The 20,792-nt window shown below is 43.9% G+C and overlaps 2 protein-coding genes across 3 annotated transcripts in view; one reads left to right on the top strand and one right to left on the bottom strand.

Annotated features, from left to right (window-relative positions):
* The window catches only part of LOC128346546 (uncharacterized), a 78,445-nt gene extending 71,743 nt beyond the window's left edge, over positions 1–6,702 (bottom strand). Inside the window, exon 1 of the mRNA XM_053299966.1 lies at positions 6,454–6,702. The gene's annotated coding sequence lies outside the window, so the exon portion shown is untranslated. The remainder of the gene's footprint in view (positions 1–6,453) is intronic.
* Positions 6,088–20,331, top strand: SPRY4 (sprouty RTK signaling antagonist 4). 2 transcript variants are annotated; one of them, XM_053299965.1, is made up of 2 exons: positions 6,088–6,292; positions 19,276–20,331. In XM_053299965.1, exon 2 carries the CDS (start codon positions 19,320–19,322, stop codon positions 20,208–20,210), a length of 891 nt encoding a protein of 296 aa, XP_053155940.1. In that variant the 5' UTR covers positions 6,088–6,292; positions 19,276–19,319; the 3' UTR covers positions 20,211–20,331. The 2 variants fall into 2 exon arrangements, with proteins under 2 accessions (XP_053155940.1, XP_053155939.1); XM_053299964.1 differs by having other exon boundaries at positions 6,090–6,364.
* Positions 20,332–20,792: the final 461 nt, after the last annotated feature.

Raw genomic sequence — 20,792 nt, 5'->3', positions numbered from 1 at the left:
CAATGGTCTGGCTTAGTATATGGCAGCTTCCTATGTTCCTATGTTCACATTCCTCCCCACCTGGTGCCATCACTGCCTTAGACTTTCCCTCTTCAGACTGCACAATCACAGCTCAGGTAGAGATTAGTTGTATACAGCTGTCTATAACAGAACCAGAGTTTTCTCAAGTTGCAGCCGTCAAAGTTCTAAGATTGTTCAAATTTTGAATCCTACGTGGAGAATTCTGCCTCCACTGGAGGCAGAAAAGACTAGGGATTCTCTCCAGAGCCCCAACCTCTCTTTGAGTCCATGCTTAAAACTAGTGCTGTTAATGTATCAGTTAATGAGGTGATAAACTAAAATATTTTTAATTGACTAAGAAGCTGTATGTCCCTGTTTGATTAGGAGGCAGATTTTTTTTTTAAAGACATTTTTTAATACGACTTATAAAAACTGTACATGGCAAGCATCATCTTAAGAGGCATTCCTTCTTTTCTCACCCAAGAAATGCCTCTTATAAGACAATATAAGGCTATTCTCATGACCAGCCGAAAGTGAACTAAGGGAGCCCAGCCCGGTTTCGGCTGGTCATGAGACCCAACAGGAGCCATTCTGGCTTCTGCCAGCGGCAAGCCCTCTTAAGTGGCCCACTGCTTAACCTGGGCGTCAGGTGCAGGAGCACCCAAAAAGTGGATTAAATGATCTTTTCAGTTTGGTACAGCTCCACTCTGCACTGACTCATGAGTAGACTCCCAATCAGGAGGCTACAACAAGCCTCCCGGCATTGGGAGGCTCCCCAAAAGGCACCACAAACTCACACAGTGCCTTACGGGACTTCCGGGGGCCAGGAGGCCTCCAAACTCCACCGCCCCAACCGGCTCCGTGATGGAGCCGGTAACTGTCTGGGCGGCTGATCCGGCCTGCCCAGGGAGGGCTCCCTGGTTGTCTGCAGGGAGATCGGGTCAAACCTGCTCTCCTCGCAAACCTCCTTTCGGCTCTACACACTGCTCGTGTGTAGAGCCTCATTGTGCATCTTTTTTTTTTTTAAGGAGCCTTATTCCTTCAGAACTATTGTTTTTATCAGATACACAAATTTAATCAATAGATGAATTATATTTAAACTGTAAATTGTACTTTATGCTGGTCAAAGACTGAAATAAATTTATCTGAATGGTTAGACTTTTACTTGACTAATTAATTGTGCGGCGCTTCACATGATTGGTGTGAAGTGCTGGAGGCTTGCAGCCTCCCAGTCGGGGGTCTACCCGTGTGTCGCCACACGCTGCGACAACACACGAGCAAAAAGATGAGGTTAACGGAGCGCTCGCTCCATTAACCTCATCTAGGGGGTGGCAATTAGGCGGGCTAGCCGCCTTGGGAGCACCGGGCCCGCCTGTGAGCCAGGTGATTCCCACGATCCCTGGAAAGCGGGCTAAGCTCCGCTTCGATCACGCTTTCCAGTGATCATGAGAATAGCTTCTATGAATTGCATAATCGAGTGACAGCTCTGCTTAGAACCTATGGAACAACCTTGTAATGAGAACAAGCATTATAATGAGCCATGACTACTGGCCCATCATGCCCTGTCTTGTCTCCTCAGTTGGCATTGTCTCTCCTTAATTTCAGACAGGGTCATCTACAATTAGCTGGAGATTACAGTCTCTGGGAGCTTTTGCATGCAAGGCTTGTGCCTTCCACTGATCTATGGCTCAAGAGCTGTTCACATCTCACCCAAACACCTCAGGAAATGGAGACTCAGTGCCATAGCAGTTGCGCTTGTGCATGTACCCCTCTTTTAATATACCAGAAAAGTGATCCCACACAGCATTGCACTCCTGTTTTCTCTCCCCAACCCATCCACTGCAAAGAGTAGAAGGGCGGCTGTCTTCCAATCTGCTTTAAAGGGCCAGGTCAAGGAATGCAAGTGCAACTTGCAAGTGCAAGGTAGGTATGCTAGGCACAGAATCCTATGGGAGTTTGTGGCAAAGGTTAAAAAGTTGCCCATGACAACACTTGATTTGTATGATAACAAGCCAACCGAGAAGTAGGAAATTGCAAGCCAATTGGAAGCCAGTGCCAGAAAACCAGTCAGCAAGGAAAAACAGGCTTCCAAAATGGCACGTGAAACCTCAAAACATTTTGATCAAAATGGCGTTGTTTTGTTTCAAGCTCGAAGTGGCCCGTTCCAAGTCGAAACGTTTCAACATCAAAACGTTTTGCACATCCATCCCTAATAGTAGCAAAACAGAACCCATAACTTGTCATGGACAGTCCTAGATTTCACATGGCTGTGTACAGAAGGGCTCTGCATATCTCTTCCTTTTGAGGGGGAGGGGGAAAGGAAGCTTCTAATATTTAAGATGGCAAAGGTCATCTCGGGCAATACTCAAGGGAATCTTTGGAAGCCAGAAAAAGGGCTCTTCAAGATTACGCTTTTTTTTTAAAGGTATTCAAATTTGCCTTATATTCATAAATTCCTGAGGGGCAGCCATGCCAGTCAGTTGCAGGAACCACAACAAAGGCTCTGTTTACACATTAAAACATTAACACATTTATTGTAACATGAGCTTTTTTTGAGAGCCAGATGCATGTATAAGTTATTCTTGGTATATATATATATATATACACACACACACATACACATACACACACACATGTGCAAATGCAAGAGAGAGAGAGAATGGGGGAAGTATTACAAAGTGATGCCATAGTAGTTTCCAGTCAAGCAAAAGATAGGTGTGTCACGTGTGTGACACATTACTACCTAGAGCACAGATCCATTAAAAAGAGTCAAAGATGCAGCCCCATTGGATGTGACACACACACACACACACACACACACACCCGAACTGGTAATGAATTGACAAAGCAAGATAAATAGTGAGAGGAACACCACAGAGGGACAATCACTTCATCTGGTGAATTATTCACTCCTAGTTTACATTCCTAATTCAGATATTCTGCTTTTTGTGATATAAAGATAATTCTTGCATCATAGGAACATAGGAAGCTGCCATATACTGAGTCAGACCATTGGTCTATCTAGCTCAGTACTGTCTACACAGACTGGCAGCAGCTTCTCCAAGGTTGCAGGCAGGAATCTCTCTCAGCCCCGATTACCTGATGTGCCTTGTAATCCCCCATCCCCAAGTTACAGTACTGCCTGCATATGCCTCATAACCTTGTGGGTTTCCAAATCCTTGTGTTTAAATCTTTGTAGATATATGATGTACAAACAACCACTTTGTATATAATTGTGCTTTGGCAATATATTGTATGCTTTGGTAGTTTGTTGGTTCAATAAAAAAAATCTTGTCCTATAAAAATCTTGTCCTATCTTGGAGAAGCCAGGAAGGGAACGTGAAACCTTCTGCTCTTCCCAGAGTGGCTGCATCTCCTGAGGGGAATATCTTGCAGTGCTCACACATCAAGTCTCCCATTCAGATGCAACCAGGGTCAACCCTGCTTAGCTATGGGGACAAGTCATGGTTGCTACCACAAGACCAGCTCTTCTCTATCACTTTGAGTTTTGGTTGTTTTGGCATGCTGACCTAATAATATTATCCACCTTCTTTTGCTGGGAATTCAGTACAAAACCAAGGACTGAAACCCACCCTGAGAGCCATATACAAGAGAGGTGGATGGTAGGAAGAGTACACAGGAGGCTTTTCCACAAGACATGCAGAGTTGCTTCCTGTGATCTTGTGGGGAAGAAGATCTTGCAGACTGAGCAGGAGGTAAGTCTCCTTCTCACTCCTTGTCATACACAGGAATACAGGCATTATGTATAGCAGCTACTTCTGAAGAATAAGGATTTTAAAAGGAAATGTATGCTTCCTGATACATCTTCACATTTTCTCCTACTAGCACAATTAAAGAAAATATATTTGAAACTAAAACTTATAACAGGACAAGAACATATAAGTGGCATTAAACTGGACATTGCCACAATTTCAGAATTAAGGCTCTGGAAAGTGCCCTCTCTCAGTGCATTTATATGCCTTTGGTTCTTGCATCTTTAATTGCATGCTTAGATTTGTTTTTCTTTTTTAAGATTTATGAACACCCTCTGTCCATAAGGGTCCCAAAAAGCAAAACCATTTCCTTATTTAGGAAATGAATATAAAATAGGTCATTAACAACCTAGTTCTAGACATGTTTACTGATAATTAAATCCCAATGATTTCACTTGGAATAATTTCCAAAGAAGTATGTTTAGGGTTGCAACCTGAAATAGAACTTACAAATTGGGATTAGGATCAAGATGTAAGATGGAGAACTGAAGCAAAGAGCTAAACACCAGCTCACCATAGTGAGGTCATAGCTGAACTTGAATGGAAAAGATCTCCCAAGTCAATGCTCTTTACATTGGTCAAATGTCACGCTATCAGATAAGCAAATATTAGACATGGGACTTAACTAGACTTCCTGGGCATAATAGTTATACTCTTCAGGTACGTACTACTTGCTCCATCAGGAACTAGCAGTTCTACATGGATATCAATTAACTGAACTAACCAGGTGTTGTTTTTGTTGTTTTTTAAGCTAGAGTTTGGGTGCATAGCTAAAAAGGAAACCCAGCTGCATACAGAAATTAATATGCCAAGATAAAGGGATCTTCCCATATATTAGCCTTTTCCACTTTGTTACCAAAAAAATGAAAGAGATGCCAAGTCAATCAAGAAAAAATCCCATTCTCTGATCCAAGGGAGAGTGTGCACTTGCACCCCAAACACCTCCCCTGGAATGAAAGACTCCCATATTTGTACTTGAGATTGAGTGATATTATTCAGGTAAAATGTTTTGTTGGGACTCTCCCCCATTCCTGCCCCTTTCTAACAATTTCGTCTGCTAGCTGCTGCTTTATGTGGGCTGGTTCTAGTGTCTCAGTGGTGATCTGTAGCAGGCACTCAACCTAGGCACTCAACCTAGACACTCCTCCCTTATTGCTAGGTAACATTGTATGATCCAGATGGGGTCCTGGCTTGGAAAAGAAACTCTGGGCGTGAGGCCTGGATTAGATTATGTCCCAGTTACATTTCCCTTTCCTTCACTTTTCTTCCCTCACGCTCTACAACATGACAGAGGCAGCAGTTCTTTACATAAAAGTCTTCTCTTGTCTCAGACAGGAAGACTTGGAAATGGAAGCAACAGTCTGGTGTGCCTTGCCATGCATTTCCCATAAGCACAAAAACCACTCCTAAAAGATCCGTTCCCTGGATGTTCCTAGAAGCGCTATGCTGAGGAAATCCTTGTGTGTTTAAGGAGGTCCAGAGCATAAACTTTAACTGAAAAAGGGAAGTTTTTTAAAAAAAAAATTAAAGGAACGACAGGTAACTTTCTTCTGAGTCACTACCGTAGCCCTTGGGAAATAAGCAGGCCCGGATGAACACAGCAGAATTAGCAGCCGTATGCACTGGGGGTAGAGGCGGAATGCTTTCCCTTCTCGGGCCTGTCCGAAATGGTCAGCGTCAGATCGACAAACAAAAAATGCCGTCTTTGCACTTGAAAGAGCAAAATCGGAAGGCATCGCCGCGGCACCGAGATCGCCCTTGATTGTCCCTGGCTGGCTGCAGGCTCTCATTACAGTACGCAGTGCTAGCGAGCCTGGGGGAGAGGAGGGGGCGGGGGGGGGGGGTCCTAGGATACTGGGAGGTGGGGGGGGGAGGAGGAGGAGAACCAGCAGCTGCAAACAGAAACAGCCGAGAAGGGATCGGAAACGGTCTTCGCCACATACAGCCTCTCTCCCCCTTACGCACCATCACACACTCATCTCTTAATCATTAGTGAGACCTGCCAGCAGCTTTCTGCTAGACCAGGGAGAAGTAACATTCCTCCACCACGTCCGAGTTCGCTCTCGCTCTACGCTGTACAACCTCTCCCTCTTTCTGCGGCAGTTTGCTTTACCTTCAGCCCGAGGCAGGGGGTGGGTGGGGTGGGTGGTGCATGCGCAGCTGGCTGCAGCTGCCGCCTTTCATTCATTAAATAAATAAATAAATAAACCCCCCTCCATCCATCCACAGACTAACGCGACTTTCACTCTGTAACTCGCAACAAGTTCCCTTCCGGCCCCCATTCATAAATAAGAGTGGAGCATGCGCTTTCGAACTCTAATGCCCACCCATTCATTGAATTGGGAGGACAGGCATGCGCAGAAGCTCTCCTTTCCCTCCCATTCATAAAATAGCCATTTTCCCAGGCAGCAGTTGTTGCAATAGGGAGGCGAAGCGACGGCTGCTGCTGACAGCGCAGCACTTGTAGGTCGTTCCCTGAGAAGCTGGGGTGTTGCGTGCCAATTTTTCTCCCCTTGCAGGTACAACTCGTGATCTGTCTCGGATTTAGGATTAAATCGTTTGTTGAGATGATCTTGGCTGGATTATTTAAAGTAAGTAGGAAATTCATCTTTGTGGGGAAAAATATGTTACAGCAGGAAAGAGAGGAAATAAAGCCCCAGAGGGCGAACATTCTGCTCACTTTCTGGATGTCTTGTCTTGTCCTGACCTTCTGTGGGAAAGGCGCGTGTCGTTCAGCATAAATCTGCGCATATGCCTACGTATCGGTATAAAACGACTGCTTTTGCGCGCTGCTTGAGGTGATTGTACAGTTTGGGTTAGCGTTCAGTGCGATCGCATCGCGTTTCTGTCCCTCCGCCCGCCCCCTTTGCTTTGGCACTCGGACGTTGTCTTAGGTGTCCGGTCTTAAGCTATTGCAATTGATGTCGGGATCTTAAGCCATTCTTCGCAGAGCACTTTTCCTGGTTGATGAGGCGTTTGTCTTTCGGAGAGAGGGTCCCACTCCCTCTGCTCCGAAAAGGATGAACAAGCCCACGCGCCTCCGGAGTGACAAGCCAAGATGTGCCCCAAAGCACAATTGCTCTCTCCTTCGCGTCTCTCACTTTCCGCCCGTCGCGTTAGCCTGAAGTGCCTCCAGAGCCTTCTCCACAATCGGGCACTTTGGAGTCGAGCCTCTGGCGTGTTCGCTCCTTACCGCGGCATGACCTTTGCTCCCTTGCGTTTTATTCCATGGAACAAGCCTGCAGTTGTCGCTTCCTTTACAAAGAAGAAGGGAAAAAATCCCCATTCCACCTTTTCTCCAACCAGGTCCTTCCCCCACCCGCTTCTCTCCCCTCCTGCTGTGGGCTTCTGCGTTGAACTTTTGAGCCAAACTGGGCTTGCAGCGGCGGGGCTGGAATAAAACTGCGCAGGTTGCCTGGGGAGCCGAGGTCTTCCTGTACCTGTGCGCAGCAACCAGGGCGGAGTGCGGGGGGGGGGTGTTGGGAGAACGAACGTACGGTGGCCCTTGCGGCGGGGGCCTTCCCCACCTCTTGCGTCGTAGAGATCTAGGCTCAGGTTGCGTTCTGCCGGGGCCGGCCGGGGCGTCAGAGCGCTGCAAAGAACAGCCTAGAACCCTCGCAGAGATGCCCACGGGCGCGCCATCTGCCACAGGAAATGGAAGGCACCATGTGAGCCTCGAAGGGAGAGCAGGACTGGGAAAGGCAGCTCCTTAGGCGTGCAGATGAGCGTGGCCATCGGCATGGGTCTGGGAGAGGGGAGACAGGGGGTCTCCTCCAACCATCCCTCCGCCACTCTTTCTTGTTCTACTACTACTACTACTACTACTACTTTTTTCCCTTTCCTGAAAAGAGAGCCTATCTATCTATCTATCACAAGGGAAACCTGGCATGATACCTTTCTCAAAAGGCCTGATATGTCAATGTCAAAAATCTTCTCTTGCCAAAAAGTCTGGCTAAGGGTGGTTCTGCAGCTTACCTTTCAACCCCAAGATTTAGAATATGACCTTTTCTTTTCTTTTTTCTTTTTTTAAAAGAAAGATGAAGAGAATGCTCTACTATACAGCTTTAATACCCCTTCTTTGACTGTTTTCATATATATAGCTCCTAGGGAAAATAAGCTGTTTGCCGAGATTTCAGATTCCTTTTGAAGTGTTGTGTCTCCTCATCTTTGTCGTTGTCCTCCTCCCTTCTTCCTCTGCCCCACGGCTAATCAGTATGTTCAATATTTAACCTAGCTTCCTTAATCTGGATTTCTGAAAAAGAGGTGCTGTAAACTTGTGCTCTGAATCACAATTATCTTCCTAACTGGCTTCCTTTCACCAACTCACTTATCCCTTTAATATGATGGCTAAGTGGGAAGAGGGAATGTCTTCCAGTTGTCGAAGCCCTTTGAGGATGTCTCTTATGATAAATGTGTAGGCCTCTGCATCCCATTCATAGCAGGAGCCCTGGGTTGGTATTGGCTGCGATCCTCTGCATGCTGGCCTGGGTGAAAGCTCTGTTTAACACAGTGGGGCTTGCTTCTGATGAGATATGCATAGACTGACACCTTTTAAAAAAGAAAAAACCTTCTTCCTGAAAAACGGCTCTAGCTATTCCTTTCTCTCTCTTTAAATGTAAAGCAAAAGTGTTTGTATGAAGTGATGACTAACTGCCTATGCAGGGCAATGTTAACTTTAGAAGCTTGTTATCAGGTTTCATAAAATGGCAGCAATGAGTCTTTTCTATTTGACACAACATCTTGTTTCCCAAGTCTGGCACAAATGGAACATAAAATCCATTTGGGGTACTAAGCACCAGGTTTAGTCTTATTGAAAAATTAATCCCAAGTAGGATTGAGGCCATTATAAAAGACTTTGCAGCCTGATCCTCAACATGCCCACTCCAGAAGTCAGACCTTACTGAGTTAAATGTGCCTGGTAAGTGTCTTTGGTGTCTCTCATGTCCCTTGGCAGGTCAATAATTAATTGATTCTTAACATTTTAAGAACAGTTTGGATATATTTGTCACCAGTATATATATATTTGTCACCAGTATATATTGGACACCAAATTCCCTGAGAGCTGGAAGCCTTGCATATAAAACATGGTCCAGCATTTGAAAAAGCAGTGACTAGTCATAGTCCTTCAAAAAGGCTATACACAGCTGCCTCCTCAGCTTTAGAGTTTCACAGCCACCAACACTTGTTCACTGTCTTGCCTTAAATACCAGGAGGAGTTCTCAAGGACCAGTGCTTCTAATTGAGTTTATTTGTTCCATTTCTCCAAAAAGGCAAGGCAATTGGCCACAAGGGCACTCGATTCCCATGACTTTGCAGGGCTTGAAAAGCACTTGATGAAGAAATCTGAAACCAGTTTGCTTTTACCATAGGATGTAGTTTAAACCTAATGAGAGGTAATGTGGGGTTGGATGCAAATCTTTTAATGCACAGCTACTGATACTTTAAGCATGCCTTTTCAGGTAGCTTGTGGTCTTTTAACACTGTTGGACATGGTGAAAGTGAGTGCTGGCTTTTCCTTCCTGCCCCCGCTTATCCCACAGTATTTAGAAGTAATTGGATTCTAACAATTGTTCATTTTCTACCAGTGCCTTGGTCAGTTCAAGAGGATCTCCTCCTTTTGTTCTAAGAGAAGGTGAGCTTGGAAATTCTTCTGATGTCCTTCAGAGCTTTCCTGCACAGTGATTCACAATGGTCTGTCTGTCTCTATCTCTATCTTTTCCCCTGCCCCCACCTTTCATTTTGCTATTCACACAGTCAGGCCTAGTGAGGCTAATGCTTCTACTTTCTCAAGCACAATACCGTACAGTATAGAAGTGGAATGGTTCTATCAGACCTGCTCAACTTCAACCCTCCTGCAAATGCTGGCCTACAACTCCCATAATCCCTGGCCATTGGTCACTGTGGCTGGGGATTATAGGAGTTGTAGTCCAAAAACATCTGGAGGGCCAAAGTTGAGCAGACCTGTAGATGGATCTCTTGGTCTGATCCAGCTGTGCCCTCCTCAAGGGTGGCATTCTGTGTTCTCCTGGCATCTTAAGATGTATCTCCTTTTGCAGTTGTGTAAATGACTGCCCAAAGTGCTAGACAATGACGATAAGACCCCCATCTCTCTGTTGCATATAGACTGGAAATTCTGCTGGTTTTCAAGCTCCTAAGAAGGTTCATCTGATTAGGCACAGATGAGTGACTCCACTCATGACCGTCAAGAATGACAACTTATTGGGGTGACACCTGTTTTTACATGAGCCTGCTATAGAATTATTGCAGCATCATGTTTTCTGTATAGCATGACAATTGCTTGACTTCTCTTTAATATTCAAAAGGTAAGCTGCCTCCTGTTTCATTATTGCATGGAAACCAAGCACTGTGGGCTTGCTCAAAAAACAAGAGCTTCTCTCTGATTCTTTCCGTGTTGCCTTGCTTGTTTCCAGAAGGTCTTTATTCAAGAGGAATGAATACTTTGTTATTCCCTCGCAATCCATGCCAGGATTCTCTGGGACATTCAACAAGAGCAGTTAAAGTTCCACATCCATTGCACGTTTGCTCATTTCAGAAGGTTTCTGTACTTTCTTGACCAGTTCCTTTGGGGCAATGTATAGTCTTTCAAGCTACCTGCTGCTAACACTGCTTTGCTTTAATTTTCCTTCATAATAATAACCACAATATTTTAATGCTATCTGGTCTGTTGTAAGGCACAAATCCCATTCATTTCAGTGAAATCCTGTTGAAATCATTGAGTCTTGGAAGTATTAGCTTTGTTAAATTCACGTCTTATATGTTTGGATAGAAAGGTACTTTCAGTGTCCTATGAAATATGCAAACTTCTTACTAAGCAATAGACATACTACTAGGGGAAAGGTCACATTGCAATTTTTTATTTTTAATATTTAGAATATTTATATGCTGCTTTTCAACAAAAATATTCTGAAAGTGGTTTACATAGCAAAATGAATGGGAAGATGGCCTCCTGTCTTAAAAGGGTCCACAATCAAACAAGAAACACATGCTGCAGATTTTAAAAGCTATTTCACTAAGACTAGCCACCCCACCTACTCTTTTTACTTTGCTTAACTTCCAGCCTGATAAAGAGTTCTGGGGACCTTGAAAGCTTGCTTAAGATGTAGTCTTTTGGCCGGCCCTAATAAAGGCATTACTTGATTGTGGCTGGGGATGGTGGGAGTTGTAGTTCAATAACAGCTGGAGAGTGCCAGTGCTTCTCTTCTCAAATGCTTAGATAGGTTTCAGATTGCCAACCAGCCAGAAAAAAACCTGACCTGAACGTTTTTGTTTAAAGCCTTTTCCCCCCTGGCAGCTAGCAGCCAAAAGAGCAAAGGGCAAGGCCATTCTCCCCATTTTTTTTTTTCAGCTGCCAGCCCTCAGTAATGGATTGCTTTTGCAATGAGCTCTTACCTGCCAGGTACTCTATGTATGAAGACATATACACCAGTGTACAAACGTAGCACTGTTTGTATGATCCATTGACATGCCTTTGAAATACTGTCCTAGTTCTCTTGCTGTGCATTTTGTACACCATAACACTATTCTCAGATCTCTGCGTCTCCTTGGGACATTGTTTTGATCTCCAGCATAACACAGAACACAGAACTGTCGTCAGGCTTTGGTCACATAAGGCACTCAAAACGATCAAAAGTTGTTAAATTAACTTCCTTTGACCTAACATACCAACAGACAAATGTTTTTCTAGAAGAGAGAGCTGGTCTTTTGGGAGGAGAGCTGGTCTTGTGGTAGTAGCGAGCACGAATTGTCCCCTTTGCTAAGCAGGGTCTACCCTGGTTTGCATTTGGATGTATAACTACATGTGTGAGCACTATATGTCTGAGCACTGTAAGATATTTCCCTCAGGGGATGAGGCCACTCTGCGAAGAGCATCTGCATTCAGAAGGTTCCCTCCCTGGTATCTCCAATATAAGACTGAGAGAGACTCCTGCTTGCCACCTTGGAGAAGCTGCTGCTAGTTGACAATACTGAGCTAGATGGACCAAAAGTCTGACTCAGTATAAGGCAGATTCCTATGTTCTTATGTTTAAGTCATATGCTTTGCAATATACCAATTGTCATGCCTGCATAAAGCTCCATGAGCTGCAGCACACTTATTGTGAAAACAGCTCATTCATACTTTAAATGGAATATTTCATTGCACCCATCTGAACACTTTATCTTTAAACCAGAGCCTGCTGTCATGTCTCCGCTTCTAATGTGAATGTTCATTTATGTCCTTATGTTTCACTTCCAACAAGTACTGGCTGACCTCCAGACTAAGTTACTCAATAGTATTCCTTAGGAATTACTTTGAAGGACTATTAAAATTCAACAGGACTTTTCTAGTAGATTTGGTCAAAATGTCGGCCACTGACTGTTATGCCCAACTTAAAGTGGATCACTCCAGGCCTGAAAGGTGTGTAATTTAATTTCTGAGGCTAAGCAGGTCTGTGCCAGCCAATATTTGAATGGAAGACTGCAAGAACCATGCATGCCACTGAGTTGTTGGTAAAGAAGGGTGCAATACAGATATTTCCTATACAAACACATTCTCTCTCTGTGCCTAGGCCCACATTAGTTTTTCATTCAGGAGGGTCATTTCAAAAGTGCAGAAGCAGTATGTAGTGTAGGTCTTTTTAGACCCAGTGCTAGATCAGAGTAATGGTGGAGGTTTACATATCTGAATGTTCCACACATTAAGAAGAACTCTCCCTGAATGTGGAAAGTCGACTAGTCTAAAAACCCTCTTCCTGATAAGTTGTCTTTCCATGTACACGTCTGTGTGTTTAATGTGGAGTATTCAGATATGCATTTGCCCACTTGCACAGGAAGGACTCTGCATACTTGAATAATCTCCTAGATTGACTCAGCCTTCCATACTTCCGAGGTCGGTAAAATGAGTACCCAGAATGTTGGGGGCAATATGCTAAATCATTGTAAACCGCTTAGAGAGCTCCGGCTATAGAGCGGTATATAAATGTAAGTGCTATTGCTATTGCTAGATGACTGTGCCTAAATCCAATTCACTATTTATTTATTTATTTATTTATTTGATTTATATACCGCCCTTCCGAAATGGCTCAGGGCAGTTTACAATTTACAATGATGTGTACATGATACATGTACAATGGTATTTACAATGGTAAATAAGCATAAATACAGTGGTCTTGTATTTATTGCCCTACCTGCAGTCCAGTCACATATGATTTGGTGACTCCTTTGCATCTGAAACAGGGGCATAGCTAGGGGAGAGAGGGTACCCGTGTTCACCCCTCTCCTCGGTGGCCCCCCGGAGTGAGGGAGATAATGAAGAAAATAAGGGTGGAGCTAGAGGCCCCAGGTTCTTTGAACCCATCTGCTCAATTATAGCTACACCCTGATCTGAAATAAAGGGGGAGTGACAGACCTTCTTAATTTTTGTGGTTTTTCTAATTCTGTTGACATTTTTATCCTCAGCAGTCAGGGCTAAATCTAGTTCTTCAAGAAAAATGGAATTATCCTATGTGTGATCCAGTCAAACAATTAATTTCCAGTATTATGACTAAGTAAATATTTTACATTGGATCATTTCAGCAACAAGATATTGAAATTTATCTAAATCTATGCTTATTGATGGTGACACTGTAGTTGTTGGGGTTTTGTTTTTTTGTGGTACAATTTTTAAAATCAAGTGTCTTGTCGAGGTTTGCAGGGTTTTTAAACTCCCAACTTCAGTAGTTTGATTTGACATCTGGTTCTTTTGAAAGGAATAGATCAATAATCAGTGAAAAACAGCAGATTGGGGAAAAGTCAAAATGTTGCTAAAATCTGACATGAGCATAAAGGTCAACACCACTAAAAGCTTGTTCACTTTGCCGATAACTTTTTATCTTGTTCTTGGACCTGCATAGCATGTGCTTTTAACAAGTTCGCAATATCTTGTAAAGTAACCAAGAGGGAGAATGCACAGTTTGTGCTGGCCATGAATAGAGGTTCCTGAGCACCGTTTTATTTCATGAGATGAAGGTCACACAAGGATATCTGGTCACTCTGCAGAGAGTGCCCAGCAGTCCAGAAGATAGAACCGGTAATGCTGCTGCTACTGCTGTTGTTATTGTTTATTTGATGATTTAATTTCTATACCACCCTTCCAAAAATGGCTCAGGGTTGTGGAACCCTGTCCCCAAAGGGCTCACAGTCTAAAAAATATAGAATTGTTGATCCTGATAGGCACTGACTTAATTGTATTCTTGGTGCTATGCTATCACTTTATGGTTAAGTAAATATGACAAATGCATTGTTAAGGGGAGCAGGAGATTCAGGCTTGCTTGATGGAAGGAAGAAGCCCTGTTTAAAGGTATATCTGAATACACATTATCAGATGGGCCCAGTCCAGCCAATGGGAAGCACTTTAAGTTCTATAGATTAAGTGGGAAAGGGTTAAGTTCATGTTCTCCCTTTGAAATAAATGGGGCTTGAAAGGGATGAACTTTAGGAAGAATGTGCTCTGTGTACAGCATTACCTATCTACCTATCTAATTCTGATTTATTCCCTTTCTCCTCCAGCAGTACTAATTATTGTGGCCGCTTTGCCTGCCCCTGTCTTTTTCTATGGAAATCTGACCCTTTGCTTCCTCTTCTCCTTATTTAATAATATCTCTGCTTCCATGGATTTGAACGGCCTCTCTCCTTTGACCTTAATGAGGAATGCTTTTCGGTCTGCTGCTGTTTCTTTAAATTGATCTTTAAAAAACATAATTAATAAATAATATAAAGGTCACTGCAAGGAAGTGGCAGCTCTACCAGAAAACAATGTGTACTCTCTAAATTTGAACCAAGCCGTTTCCGCTCTTTGATTTAAGTTTAGTTGCTTCCTGTGGTTTTGTGTTCTACACTACAGTCGAATCTCTGGATGGGCTCCAGTATAAATTGCACTCTTCCAATGAAATTAGAGACTAGCAGTAGATGGGTCAGCTAGTAAACAGCCATTTAAACCAAATATTATGCTGCTTGGTGTTTGGATAAAAAATAGTCTGAATACTTAAAGGATCTTGCACCCTCTGTGCTGATTTTCAGCTAGATCACTCCAGTCTGCTATTTGTACATCCAGTATCTATTCTCTGAAGTTACTTTTGCCTTTTGTTGCTCTCCAGTGCATTGAACTCAAGACAATAATGCTTATAGAACTTGAACCTAAGAGGTGTGCCTAGAGAGAATGTTGTTTCTGCTTATTTTTACTAGGGAGAAGCAGCAGAAAGCAAATTCTGTCTTCGGCAATAATTGATCAATGTGATGTGCCAGGATGGGTGTGTGCCCACTATATCGCTGCCCCAAATTGAGCAAATAGGCTAGAAAGAAAATCAAAACAGCTCTGAAACATTTCAAATCAGTTCTAAATCCTTGTGTGATACTCTACTTGAATTAAATTTGGGTGTGAATTCATCTGTTGATCTGTTAATTCCACACATGAGAAGACATGTTGAAAGTTCTAGATGTGAATACTGGTCTGCTATTGGCTTGTTTCTTACTTTCCTACACCTAGAGGCAGGGCCTCTGGGCCTTCATTTGTGTGAATCAATGGCCAACCTCCTTATCCCTAAAGATCAGACTGACTGAAATAAGATATTTAGGAATCAAATGAAGATCTTCTTTGGACAGGGGGGACAGTTCTGATTTGTGCATTTAACAATTAGTTATTCGTGTGTGTGTGCACACGCCTAGGGGTGTAGCTATAATTGAGTGAATGGGTTCAAAGAACCCAGGGCCCCAGCTCAACCCCCTCCCTATTTTCTTCATGATCACCCTCACTCTGAGGGGCCACCAGAGAGGTGAACAGGGCCCCCTTCTCCTCTACCTATGCCCCTGCATGTGCATTACTGAATATTTTAATATTTTCTTTAAATTGTTACACTTTGGCTCTCCAGAAGAGATAGGGAAAGCAGGGCACAAGTTCTATAAATGAACTTGTTATTTTTCTTGTTTTCTGATTGAGACACTGAGTTTGAGAGATGGTGATAAGTGAAGTACAGGTAGTGAGCCTACAGTAATAATCAAGAACAACCCCAGAAGGGGTTGCAGTAAAGTCTCATAGCAAATTCCAGCTCCTAGGTTCCCCCTCCAACTCCATGTCCCAAAACAGTTATCACGGACTTGTCCTCCCCCGCCCCCAGCCACTTGCAGGAAACCTCTTTTTCTAGCCTACCAAAGCTCTCCTCTCAACCCATTAATTCCCTCGGTATTTCTCTCCCACATTTTCTCCCTCCCTCTTGCAATCAGATCTTCAGAAAACAACTTGCTGTGTTGTCAGGTTGTTAATGCAGTGGAGAGGAGATGAAATACTTCGCATACAGCGATTGCAGCTTCAGCAGCAGCTGTGCTGTAAGACAAGTAGGTGAACTTCACAGTCAGATAAGCTGCAAGCCTAATACCCTGCAGCATTAGGTGCCACCCTCTGTTTTCTGTTCCAGCAGCCATCAGTCAGCAATTGAAAGGGGGGAAGCGACATCATTGCATGGCAAAAGGCTGGACCTCTTTAGCCCTCGCTTGTCATCCTCCCCACCCTGCTGTATCTTGTCACTTTTACTAGAACTAGGACACAATGGTTTTTGACTTCCTTTTCCTGCTAAGAAATTTAGAGGGGAAGCTAACACCCGATCTCAAGTGTAATATGGCTGGGGGGTGGGGGGAGGAGGAGGAAGAAGAGGAGGACAGAAAAACACATACATTGTTATTAAAAAAAAATCAGTGGAGTCCGTCATGTGAACAAGAAAAGCTAAAGTGGGTACGGAAGATACAGGAAGGTTTTGCTAATGTTCTTCCAGTAATAATCATACTAAAGAGATCTTTCAAATGCATGTGGACAGCTACCTTCATGGAGAAAACCCCAAAGTAAAAGGAACAAGCTGAGAAAAAGAATGCCTTTGGCTTGCTGCTGTCCAATTAACAACGGCCAGCTGAAATGTCAACACATGTCAAAAGTCCTTTCTCTCCCTCCTTGACCCAGATTTCAATTGAACAGGAAGAGCTGTGCTTTTTCCTGTTCTGTGAGTATGGGAATAAAATTGCTTCCCTACAAGGAAAGGACTGGTGCTTCAGAAGAGAATACAAGGAGTCAGTGGGACACTGCAGAAGACTCCATTGTGGCTCCGTTTAAAAACAACCAACACCATGATGACTGTGCACACTGTCTCCAACATAGTATCTGCTAACAAAAGCTAAATGTGCAGCTTGTCCCTATTATTATTATTATTATTATTATTATTATTATTATTATTATTATTATTCAATTTCTATACTGCCCTTCCAAAAATTGCTCAGGGTGGTTTACACAGAGAAACAACAAACAAATGAGGAGAGGACACACCATACAGTAGCATTTGTCACTCCATGGCCTATTCTAATCTCTTTTTCTCCCTCTTTCATGGGCGAGAATCACCCAAACCAGGCCATCACATGTACAGCCTTCTCACAGAACGTATGAGACTTCAGTGATGCATGGGAAGAGCACTCCTTCCTATGCTATGCAAAGAGCAGCATTGCTCACATAGGAGTCTAGATCAGGGCACAGATCCAATAACTAGTGTTGTGCACTGATCAAAGTGTTGGATTAGGAGTGGGAAGGCCTGGGTTCAAATTCTTACGGCCATGAAGCCCAACAGGTAGCTTGAGTTCATCACTCTCTTTCGGCCTAATCTACCTCACAGGGTTGAGAGAACAAAAGGAGGTGTCCCAGGGCATGTAGGCCTCCCTGAGTTCCTTGAAGAAAGAATAGAATAGTACTGTGGATAAAAATAGTACATGTGCAAACTGGAAAGCCTTTCATATACATGCAGAAACTATTCCCATCTTTCTTTTCCAGATCAGAGGCTCAGAAAACCTTTTGTCTTCTGGAGAAGTAGTTATCAGCTACTTGATCTTGAGCCCAGAGTTTGAAGATCCCAAGTGTAACAATGACCCACACAATTTTCACAAGCCCTTCATGAAGATATCAGACAGGAAGGGAAAAGACAGTGGGCTGAGGCCCTTCTGCCAGCTGAGGGCAACACTTTCCAAAGTGTTGCTCTCATATGCAATGACAGACCCATCCAATCCCTCTCTACTCCAGGATTTGCATATTTAACAAACCATTCCTGTTTCTAACAAAAGTTAACACAAGGGTCCTAGGCCATGGTCAGAAGGCACATGATGCAGCTGCTTTTCTAATGCTCAGCAGGTTCTGATCTGGCCATCATCTGGATGGGGGACTATCTTGCTACCTTGAATTCCATGATGAAAGAGAGGGAAACAAAGTGTTTTCAAAATTGACAATATAATCAGTATTAAAACAGCAGAGCAATACCATCAGAAGCATCAAAAATTGAAGCAAAACATTTAAAAGATAAAGGGCTGACAAATTAAAATAAGATCTGGCCATAAAAACAACTAAAGCTCCATGGGAGGCAAACTTCCCTAGGGGGAGCATTCCAAAGGCAGAGCGCCACCACAGAGAAGCCCCTATCCCTGGTCACTGCTTGCCTGCCTTTTGAGAGTGAAGTACCTGGAGATGGGTCTTACCAGACGATGGAAATAGTTGCACAGAGTCATGTAGGAGAAGGCTGCCCTCTAAACTGTAATTTAGTTCTCGGCCTGAATATGTTCAGATTTTTTTTTGTTTAAACAAGTATCTTCCCTGCCAGAAGCTTATGCTCTATCAGCTGCTGTTAAAAAATTAAATCTTGGCTTATGGGATTCAATAGAGAGAGAGAAATGATGAGTTCCTTGTTTACTAAAACAAACATGGGAATGTAGGCCAATCACTCAAAAGCTTGGCATCCCTCCCTTTGCCACTGAATGGAAGAAATCTATGATTGGGCTTTAATGTGCTACATACTAGCATATAAGAAGTGTAACAGCGTTCATGAACATGTGTAGCAGCATTTGACTTATTATTATTTAATAAATAATAATTAAATAATAAATAAATAAATAAATTTGCCAAGCAGGATCTCTACATGGATAATCCAATTTTGGGTAATCCCTAGGTTTAGTGTTTGGGTTGGTTATCTATCTTTGTGGGCTGGTTATCTATCTTTGTGGGCATATTCTTCCATTGATCACATGATTGATAGAATATTGATTGATTGATTGATTGATTGTAGGTTTAACTGTAAATTATTCTTCCACCCTCCCCTCCCCACAGCTATATTGTGCTCTATATATAGAGTAGTTTCCCCTCTAGATCGCTTTTGCTTCTTGTGAATTAGCTCTAACCACTGTCAGAGATAGGCTTGCGGCTACCTAGAGGTCAATGCAGCTGTCATCTCTTGGAATGCCCCAGCACATGCACAAACCCTCTTAATCTGTGAGTCACACAGGCACATCTGCTTCCACAGGGATGATCCCTCAAAGTGTTATGCTGCAACTGACTCCGTTAGCACTTCTGGCATAGGAACAGCTAAAGCAATGAGGCTTTATTGGAACTGTGACAGTAACCACTAATGTCTGAACTATTCTGCTCTTCTGCCCTCCCCTCCATCTCTTTCAGGACCCTTAAGCCGTGTTTCCTGGTGCTGAAGGACAGCCTGAGCAATGGAGCCCCGAATGCCTCACAACATAACCGTGGTGCCCAATTCGACCATGGTGCAGCCTCTCCTGGACAGCCGCATCCCCTATGGCCGGCTGCAACATCCTCTGACTATTCTGCCTATTGACCAAATGAAAACCACACACATTGAGAATGACTACATTGACAATCCCACCCTGGCCCAGCTGGCTGCTCAGAAATGCCTCCGGGGCCACCAGGAGTCTCCCCACCCGCAGAGATGCGAACAAGACGTCACGCACCCGTGGATCACTTTCAGTGGACGGCCCAGCTCTATCAGCAGCAGCAGCAGCACCTCTTCAGATCAACGGCTCCTGGATCACATGGTGCCAGCTCCAGTGGCAGACCAGGCCTCCCCAAGAGCTGTCCAGATCCAGCCCAAGGCAATTAATGGCAAGACCCTAGATTTGAAGGGGCTTCCTCCTCAGGAGCTGGACAAGCACTTTTTGCTTTGTGAAGCCTGTGGAAAATGCAAGTGCAAGGAATGTGCCCTGCCAAGGACTTTGCCCTCCTGCTGGGTGTGCAATCAGGAGTGCCTGTGCTCAGCCCAGAACCTGGTCAATTACTCCACCTGCATGTGTTTGGTGAAGGGCATCTTCTACCACTGCACCAATGAGGATGACGAGGGCTCCTGCGCAGACCACCCCTGCTCCTGCTCCCACTCAAACTGCTGTGCCCGTTGGTCATTCATGAGCGCCCTCTCTCTGGTTCTGCCTTGTTTGCTGTGCTACCTGCCAGCCACTGGCTGTGTAAAGCTGGCCCAGCGATGTTACGACCAAATCAGTCGGCCCGGGTGTCGGTGTAAAAATACAAACAGTGTGATTTGTAAAGCCTCTCCTGAAGGGAAAGTTGGCAGCCGGCCAGAGAAGCCATTTTGATCTCTGGGGAGAGGGGAGGGGAAGTGCAGAGAAACCAACAGGAAGGGTGTTTCATAACCTGTGTCGTTAGTATAACATGTGTTGGCCTTTTGCTTTCAACAAAGAAAAATGTCTCTTTCCAGGAACTGAAGTCTTTTGGATTATTCAGGGCTGTGGAAGTTGTGACCCATGCTTGTACAGTGGAGCTCTGAGGGAGGCTTCTTAGGCTTTGGCAGAGCACATGCAGAAATAGAGACTTTTGGTGTTCTGGCTCCTAGTGTTGGCTGTTTGCTAAGTTCACATACTGCAGGAATAATAAACAGAAAGACTTGGCAGGTACATCAATATTCTGATTCTTTGAAAGCTATCCAGTTCAGGGCACCCTTTCTCCCAACTTCTGTTTCTTGCAAGTATCAATACTGTTGACACTGAAGAGTTAACTTTTTCAGCTACTGCCACCTTTTTTTGGCCCCATTTTAAAAACAGCTTTCTGTACATGCCCCATAACTTGCTCTTTCCAAGCAGCCTCTGTAGTTCTGCCTTGGTTTGATATGTAACATGGAGGTGCAGATCAAACTGCAGTTAAAAGGCACATTTACAGGG

The sequence above is a fragment of the Hemicordylus capensis genome, chromosome 2 (assembly GCF_027244095.1).
Source record: "Hemicordylus capensis ecotype Gifberg chromosome 2, rHemCap1.1.pri, whole genome shotgun sequence".
NCBI lineage: Eukaryota > Metazoa > Chordata > Lepidosauria > Squamata > Cordylidae > Hemicordylus > Hemicordylus capensis.
Note: the sequence above shows the minus strand (reverse complement) of the source record. Positions and strands in the feature narration are given on the sequence as shown.

Bases quoted from the DNA above. Each gene is read 5' to 3' on its own strand.
- SPRY4 (XM_053299965.1), top strand. From the start codon at position 19,320: ATGGAGCCCCGAATGCCTCACAACATAACCGTGGTGCCCAATTCGACC.